At 34.2% G+C, this 9,099-nt stretch overlaps 1 protein-coding gene across 2 annotated transcripts in view; it reads left to right on the plus strand.

Annotated features, from left to right (window-relative positions):
* The window catches only part of Cwf19l2 (CWF19 like cell cycle control factor 2), a 98,591-nt gene extending 92,217 nt beyond the window's left edge, over nucleotides 1-6,374 (plus strand). The window contains exons 17-18 of one of the 2 annotated variants that reach the window (XM_015489925.2): nucleotides 2,279-2,380; nucleotides 5,189-6,374. In XM_015489925.2, coding sequence (XP_015345411.1) covers nucleotides 2,279-2,380; nucleotides 5,189-5,332 — 246 coding nt within the window. In that variant the 3' untranslated portion in view covers nucleotides 5,333-6,374. Of the gene's footprint in view, nucleotides 1-2,278; nucleotides 2,381-5,188 lie in introns of those variants that run through there. The other variant, XR_007344534.1, reaches the window with a different exon arrangement.
* The last annotated feature ends 2,725 nt before the right edge of the window (nucleotides 6,375-9,099 follow it).

Here is a 9,099-nt window from a genome sequence, read left to right on the forward strand (position 1 = left end):
ACCTCACCTTTTCCATGTGCTAGAAGCTATCTGCATTCCACAGCTTGTGACTCCTTCCTTCATCTTCAAAGTGAAGAGTGTAGTGTTATCCAGTCTTTCTCTGATTCTGGTCCTTCTGCTGGGCACAGTGACTCATGCCTGTAATCTTAGCTGCTTGGGAGTCCATGGCAGGAGGATCACAGGTTCGAGGCCAGCCTGGGCAATTTAGCAAAACACTGTCTCAAAATAAAAATAAAAAGGGCTGAGGCTGAAGCTCAATGGAAGAATACCCCTGGGTTCCATCCTCAGTATATTAAAAAAAAAAAAATCTGTGTGATTATATTGACACCCCACTCCCCACCCCATCAATCTAGATAACCCAGGATAATTTCTTATTTCAAGATCATTAGCTTATTCATGTATATACAATCTGGATAACCCAGGATAATTTCTTATTTCAAGATCATTAGCTTATTCATGTATATAAAGTCCCTTTTGACATTTAAGGTGACATATTCATGGCAAATAAAAGACTAGGAAATTGACATATTTTGGCAGGACATTATTCTGCCTACAATAGTATGATACAAATAAAAGAAAAAAAGGGTACTATCATCACAGATAACTTCCTGAAGTTATTTCTCACTGTCAAAGTACTGTCTTTTAGTCAACATAGTTCCATAACCTCTTTTTATCTATTTGGATTCATTTTTCATACCTGGTGATCTACTTTAGATGGCACAAATGTTCTAATGGAATATTCTAATGATGCTTTCTATCCTTTTTTCATTGACCAAGTTTGCACAGAGCAGCCTTGTATGGGAGATAGCAATGAAAGTAATAATCTTCTGTGTGCTAAGAATTGGACTAGCACTTTACATAATTGTCCTATATGGTCTTCATAGAAAACCTCTGAACTTTTCATATTTCTCATGAGACTCAGAAATGTTAAATAACTTGCCTGAAGTCACACACTTTTAAGAAGCAGAGATGTACTTAGAGCCTTCTTTTTCTCTCTTTATTAGCTTTATTTTTTCTAATTATCAAGGTCTCACATTATTATTATATTAAAAATGTGGAAATTTGAAAAATATAAAGCCACAAAGTGGTAACCAGTTGTTCTTCATTTTGTTTTATACTATTTTGTAAACTGATTTTTTGTTCATGTAACAGGAACATCCCTTTCTTACCCTTAATTTTTTTGCTTTATAATATTTTAAGGTTGCCCCTTTTTCCACCATACCAAATTGTGCCCTTCCAAATTGCATCTTCCTGAGGAGAGACTCCAAAATTCATTTTTTTAAAGAGAGAGAGAGAATTTTTAATATTTATTTTTTTGTTTTCAGTGGACACAACATCTTTATTTTATTTTTATGTGGTGCTGAGGATCGAACCCAGCGCTCCACACACACCAAGCGAGCACGCTACCGCTTGAGCCACATCCCCAGCCCTCCAAAGTTCATATAGTCAAGTAGGAATATGTGATTAAGTACCCAAATGAGTGAATGTTTATTATGTAAAAGAATTGGAAGGGGAGAATATTACTATAAATTGACCCACTTGAGGATAATTTCTAGTGAAAATGTTAGGGCTTAGAAGGAAAACAGATGTACTTAACTGATAGAGAAAGCAAAAATTAATGTTTTTTCCCCTTCAGGATATAGCTTAAAATACTGTGTGTGTGTGTGTGTATGTGTGTTGGGGGGAGAAGAGAGGGAGGGAGATATGGATAGATAGATAGAAGAAAGGGGGGGAAAGAAGGCTAAAAATTAATCCTGTATATTTTTCAAAAATTAGGTTGATAAACTAAGCATTGTTATACTTATCTCATCAGTTCATTAAAAAAACTGTGATTGTTCTTGTTTATCATGGTCAAGATTTCAACAGTATTGTAAACAAAGTTCAAGTATACAGCCAGGCCCCTCTTCCAATTCTGCAATGTTAAGTAAAATATGAGAAAATATATGCTTATTTTTTATTGTGCAGTCTTAGGAATAACTATTCTCTGATTATAAAAATATTTTAAATACCTTATTTTTTCCTCAAGAACAGGAAAGTAATTGACTTTGATTATAATTGCAAGGTATGATGGAGCGATCTGGCTGAAAGGCTATCAAAATGCAGTCTTTTACTTTGAAAGTTAATTCATTACTTCAGTGTCTATAGAATTGGAAATTTATTGTGTACATTTGTCTTGAAGGATGTTTAATTACTCTCATGTTAAAGAGCAAGAAAAATAATTAAGGGTAACTTTCTGGTTTTGTACTATATTTCATGTGTGATTTGTCTGCTTATTTAGGTACCCAGAGGCTTACCTTACTTCTCTGTGGACTTTGGCCTCCAAGGAGGGTTTGCCCATGTCATTGAAGATCAACACAAATTCCCTCATTACTTTGGAAAGGTATACTAACAAATATGATTTATTCTAGAGGTTAGCAGTTTGGTTAACATGTCTCTTTGAAGGGAGATCAAAACTTTGGGCACAATATACAATAAATTGATGAGTACTGCTCCACTCAAGTTTTAGAGAGAACCCAGAAATTATTAATAAAAATATCCCAGAATATTTAAAACAGAGGCAGGAATGCCACTTTGGAACCAATGCCTCTTAGAGTTCAACGGTGATTGTAATATTTTCCTCTGGAATCAGCCAGTCTTGTACTGAGAATGGTGATAATTGCTAACAATTGTTAAAGGCTTACAGTGTGCCAGCTACTGTTGTAAGCACTCATTTAATGCTCACAATGACTATTTTGTGGATGCTCTTATAACTCTCATCTTATAGATGAAGAAACTGAGCTACAGAGATATTGTGTAACTTGCCCAGGGTTATACACTGATAAGTGACAGAACCAAGGTTACATATGTTCATGGTTGAACCAGAGAACAAATCATCTCACCTCTTCATTGATAGTTAAGCAAGGTACAATCCTAGAAGAACATATAGCTCATTTCACAGATATAGGAGGATATTTGGTTGCCAATACTTTCTTTGAGAAAAAGATTACCTTCTGGGTATATATTCCTCAAATCAAAGGTCTACTGAGTCTCTAGGAAGTATATAAGTTAGTGTGAGGAACTAGAATAAAATTAATTCCACAATTGAAACTGAAAAGTCTGAGTAATAACTCAGATACCAACAAGTCTAGAAGTGACCTTTTAATCTAGTGTAGTAAAGGCCTTTCTGCTTATGTCATTTTTATGTACCAGTGCCTCCAAAATTAGAGGGGCCTTGATGAACTCTCAAGGTTCTCTCTTCCTCCTTTCCCCTCACTTTCATCTCCTGCTTAAGACCATCTTCTACAATTGATAAGGATGTGTCAAGAGTCTGAACTACAGAGGTTTGGATTCAGAACTTACCCTTGTCCTTAATGGGTTAACCAGAGGCCAAAAATCTCATGTATCTTTGAACTGTTGCAACATATTACAGAAACTTGTTTGAGAAATTTTAAGAATTTTTTTTTTCAATTAGCTAAAAAGAAATTGTATTCACTGCTCTGAACAATTCTCTTGTTATTATTATTCTATAGTATTTTATAACTAAAGGTTCCCGAAGTCTGGGTTTTTCTATTAGACTTGATTCTGGTTGAAAGGAAGTAGATTTTTCATTTTCTGCTCATTTAAATTTATTTTGGAGATTACTACCTCACTTCAGATTTTTAAACTTCAGATGTATTATGGTTGATAAAAACTGTTTTACAATTAAAAGGAAAGCTTCCCGGTTGAATTGTATCACTGAGCAGCTTTCCTCCAAATTATTTTTTCAAGAAATAGCCTGTGGGCCCAAGAACTTCCTTCAGTTTTCTACTCAAGCAGTTGTTCAGAGATTATTGGGATGGCCTCTCTCCATTAACATCTGCATCAGTAATAGAACAAGAGTCCATCCTGATGTACACATAAGATAAGCTTGATGTTTTATATAAAGACTATTTCAGATAAACCCATAAGCTAGGCTTTCTTAAACTATGTTGCTAAGTTGAACTGAGGCCAGGAAACTCTTGGACTAAATCCAAATTTGCCTCATTTCCCTTGATGTCTTATATAAACCACTATCTCTTTTAGACCTTTGATTTCCCATTTCTCATGATTAGAGTTTCTCTTTTTTTTGAAGCTTTTCCTGATTTATCCAACAAAGAATTTTTTTTTCTTCCTCTTCAGTCTCCAAATGATCTGCTTTGCCATTACCTTATTCTGCTTTATAAGACAGTCCTGTGTGTATAGTTCAGTGACTTCTCATTCTGGATCCCACCACAGCTCCATACTTTTATAAGCCCTTTGAAGACAGCTGTTATCTTTAGAGATATCTTTATATCCCCTGTAACATATGGTATTTGCATGGGCTTAGCAAGTCCTCGTAGTATACTAAGGTGAAGAACCTATGACTTAGATCATGCTATTTGTCTAATATGTCACTGCACAGCCCGGCAGAGCTAGAATGTATATGCAAAATTTGACCCTTAGTCCCATGTTTCATACCTTAATTAACCATTTACCATGCTGCCTGCCTTCTTACGCATTGTAAATCTCCCCCTTATCTTTCTGTACCTAAATAGATACATAAATTTGATTAATTTCTGTAGCATAGGAGGAGGATCATGAAGATGATACTCTAGAATAATAAGCACAGAATCAAAAAGCTATTTCCTTTCAGAGTGTGAGAAAGTAACATTAAAAGAAAGTGATTAATAATTTTTAATTCTGTGTTTATTTAAATTAGTATTAAAATACTAATTTTCCTGGAAAAAAATATCTAGCTAATAGTAGGAGAAACTGGCTCATAAATATGGGTAACAAAAAGAACATTAACCTATGATTCAACTGCAGTTGAACAACAAAGTTAATTGATGCAAGGTGATTTAACTTTTCTCTACACTGTTTATCAGAGCAACTAATATTGACCAAAAATAATTAAATTTCACTTTTTCTCCCTCCCTTTTGCTACTATCTTGAAGATGTACTAATAAGCAACAAAATGGACAAATTACTTGATAGGCAACATAGCTAGAATTCTGAGAATCACAGAATTTGCATAATTAGAATTAATTGACAATAAAGTTTTTTGCTCAGAATAATATTTATGCAATATTTAAACATTGTCTTGGGGAACTACTTAATGTTATATTTAATAACAGACCAAACAAAGGTTTCATTCCTGATTTCATTATTATTTGTACATATAAGTGTTTATATTTTTCTCATTCTTTAAAAGGAAATCATTGGTGGGATGCTGGATCTAGATCCAAGACTTTGGAGGAAAGGGATCCGAGAAAGCTTTGAAGACCAGAGGAAGAAAGCATTGCAGTTTGCTCAGTGGTGGAAACCATATGACTTCACCAAAAGTAAAACATGCTGAAGTGTACCTCTCTTTTTAAATTTCCTCTTCAGAATCCATTTAATTTCTATTTCCATTGCGTCTGACAACGGAGCTTCAGGTCATAAGGAAAAAGCAGAAGGAGCAGACTACTCTGGGTCTGTGACAACTGTGCACTGTTGGATTGTGTTGTTTTCTCCCATATTTGCTTCTGGGGAATTCATTGTCATGACTGTGGATTAAGAACTGATGTGCTGGATCACCTGTTCACATTCCTGTCCTGTACCCATTTCTTGGTGTTCTGAATTATTCACTTATCTAGAGAAGGTTTTTTTTTTTTTTTTTTTTTTTTTTTAAGAAATAGGAAATATAGCAAATCCTTGATTCAGAGGAAAGTGAGTGTGCTTTAAGGAAAAGTCTGTTGGTTGGCTTATTTTGTAATTTTTAGACTAAGATTTGATGTATTCAGTAATAATCAAAATTTATTTTCATAAAATTTTATAGAAGAACTCTTAATTTTCTACCAGTAGCAAATAGTATTGCTATTATTCTCCGTATTAAAGGAAGAATATCCCAAAGTGTTAAATATTAAATGATAATGAAAGTATAACATTCACAATTCAAATGTTTCTGGATTTTAAAATAGTTTCTGAATTTTGGTGATTTTTAAAGGTAATGGTTTTAAATACCATAATTTATAGTTGTTTGGTATTTGTACAGAAGATACTGTTTTTAGCCAAATCATTTTTTGGGGATTATATTGATTATTACAAAATCTTAAATAATGATAGCATTGTAAAATGCCAGGAGCACACTTTGTTGTATCTTACTTGATCAAGTCCACTTAATTTTTATTGTTCTAAACACACTTGGTGTTAAGAGAAAACCTGTATGAACAAAATATGGGATTTTGTTATGAGAGGACCTACTTTTATATATCTATATATGGAAGATACTGTTGTGCAGTAACTCTTTTTCAAACATGTTGGTTTTTGGAAATTGAACCTTGACATTTTGTCATGAAATGTTGAATACCTGGAATCAGTGCGAAGCATACTTCAGAGTAAATCACATTTATTTTTAATATTGGCATCCCATTATTTTGTTTATATATTAAAAAGGGAAAACATTTTGTATTCCTTTTTTATTTCACAAATGGGTTTAAGTTTGATGGTTTTAGTTTTTCACTCCTTCTAAATTGAATTTAAGTGTATGTGTGTGTTATCAAATACATGCTTAACAGTATTGCATTATTGCTGTTTTCTAACTTGGCTTCATCCTGAAGTCCTGAAGGAATCTCTTAACATTCATTTATTTAATCAGTGAGTTACCAAACATTTCGTTGTAGATTACTGTTTTATATCTGGTTTTGCAAAAATTAAAAGTACTTCTTCCACCTTAAATTATCTTACATTTTAGGGGAGAAAGAGACTTATACATAATTATAGCACAATATGATAAATTCTAAAATGAGATATATTCCAAATATATTTACATATAGTGCTATAAAGTACTTCTTTTTACATACCTGATTTTCATTTTCAGCTTAAGACCTTGCTGTTTCACTGAGAGAAATAGAAGCAGATAGTATCCTGCATTTATAGCCATGTACTCTACTTTTCCTCTTGGTGACTAGAAAGTATTTTGTTGTTCTTGAGCCAGTCCACTTGTTTATGAACTGGATTTCATCTCTTTCCATCTTTTCAATCCCCAGTTCTCTCTATTTTCAGTTTTTTTCTACTCTTTACAGGGTTATTAGCATACAGAAACTTTCTATTCTATATCAACAACAAACCCTGGCATCATATTCCCACTAGCCATTTCTGTAGTTGATAACAAAATATATCTAAGAAGTCTGTTTTCTCTCCTTTACCCTTTTCCTGTTTTCATTACAGACTTCATCTTTATTTATGCTATCAGACTTCAGGTGAAGGTCATCAGTGACTTTCCTCATTAGCAAATCTAGCAGTGAATGCCCAGTGCTCATCTTACTAAACCTGTCAGCACATCGATGACATACTTGATCATTTTCTCCTCTTTAAACTTTCTTTACAGTGTCTCTAGAATAGTCTTTTTATTTATCCTTTTTCCTAACTGCATTCTCCCAGTCTTCTTTGCTGGGTTCTTCTTTATTTGCTCAACCTCAAAATGTTAAAATGCCCAGTTTAAGCCTCACCTCCCACCCTTTTAAATGTTTACTACACTTTTAAGATAATCTCATTAAAATGGTGGTAGGTACCTTTTTAAAATTGTTTTGCTTATTCAACAAGTTTGGTTTTTCAAGATGCCAATCAATGTTATTCAAGCAGGGGATACATTGATTAGTAAAACAAAAGTCCTTATCATTGGAGAATTAACATAGTACCAGGAAAAGATGGACAATAAATGTTAGACAAAATGATAAATTAGTTAGAAAATGCCAAAGTTGAAATATTACTATGGAAAAAAAGGCAAAGGATAACAGGCCCAGGGGGATATCATTACAACTTTATATCTTCACTCTTAACAAATTTGACATCTTGATTATATTTGTGTCTGTAACAGGCATATCCAAACTGAACTTCTGATTTTCCCCCTGTTCCATTTATTTATTCCTGCATTACAAATATCTCCAAAATTTATTGGCTGTACTTATATCTCATGGCTTTATAGTTGAGACTCTGGATCAGAGCTCAGATGGATGATTTGTCTACGCTTCATGATGTCTGAGGATTCTGCCTACATGGTCAAACCTTTGGAGATGATTTGAGCTGCATGTTAGGGGTTTCTTTCTATTCTTGATATGGTGTGTACTGGGTCTGGGGTATACAAAGCGGCACATGTCTAGTGCTTGGACTGGAATGGTTGGAACAGGCGGACTTGCTGGTGTCACCCTCTCTGTGTATGGCAATTTCACAGTAGTTAGACTTGTATGGTTTGGCTTCCCAGAGCAACCATTCCAAAGAACAATTCCCAGACATAGAGGTATCACATACAAGTCTCATAGGGCCAGGGACCAGATATTGATATAATTTTATTTTTGCTATACTTTGTCAAAGTTGTCTGAGTCCACCTACATTCAAGAAGAGGGCTATAATCTTACTTTTTAAAGAAAATTTATTTATTCTAATTTGTTGTATGTGATAGCAGAATGTATTATAATTCATATTACACATATAGAGCACATTTTTCCAAATCTCTGATTGTATACAGAGTATATTCACACCATTCATGTCTTCATACATGTACTTAGGGTAATGATGTCCATCTCATTCCACCGTCTTTCCTACCCCCATGCCCCCTCCCTTGCCCTCCCACCCCTTTGCCCTATCTAGTGTTCATCTAATCCTCCAATGCTCCCCCTCACCAATCCCATCATGAATCAACATCCTTATATCAGAGAAAGCATTTGGCATTTGGTTTTGATGGGAGAAGTGTGAAATAATTTGTGGCCATCTTTAATTCATTGCTGTCCACCCTTTGGTCACGAGTTTACATTCCTCCCACATAAAAAATGTATTCACATCCTCCTGAGAAAGTCTCATCTTAATAGGCTATCTCTTGAGATTCAGGGTCTATAAATAAAGTTTGTGTAGAGGTGAATGTACTTAGATGTTTTTCCACTCAGTCTGAATGAATACCAGTGCACTTAAGAGACAAATTACGTGTACCCTCTACTCACCTAACACATCAACATAAATAGCAAGAGAGGCATACATTTAACTGCAGTAGGCACAGTCATTGAAAAAAGAATGAGAGTAAAAGGAACATAGCAGTCACTGTTCACTAGTAATTCTAAAATTAAGTTGAACATACATTGCTAGTTTCTT

Source organism: Marmota marmota, unplaced genomic scaffold (assembly GCF_001458135.2).
Source record: "Marmota marmota marmota unplaced genomic scaffold, marMar, whole genome shotgun sequence".
In the NCBI taxonomy this organism is placed as follows: Eukaryota; Metazoa; Chordata; class Mammalia; order Rodentia; family Sciuridae; genus Marmota; species Marmota marmota.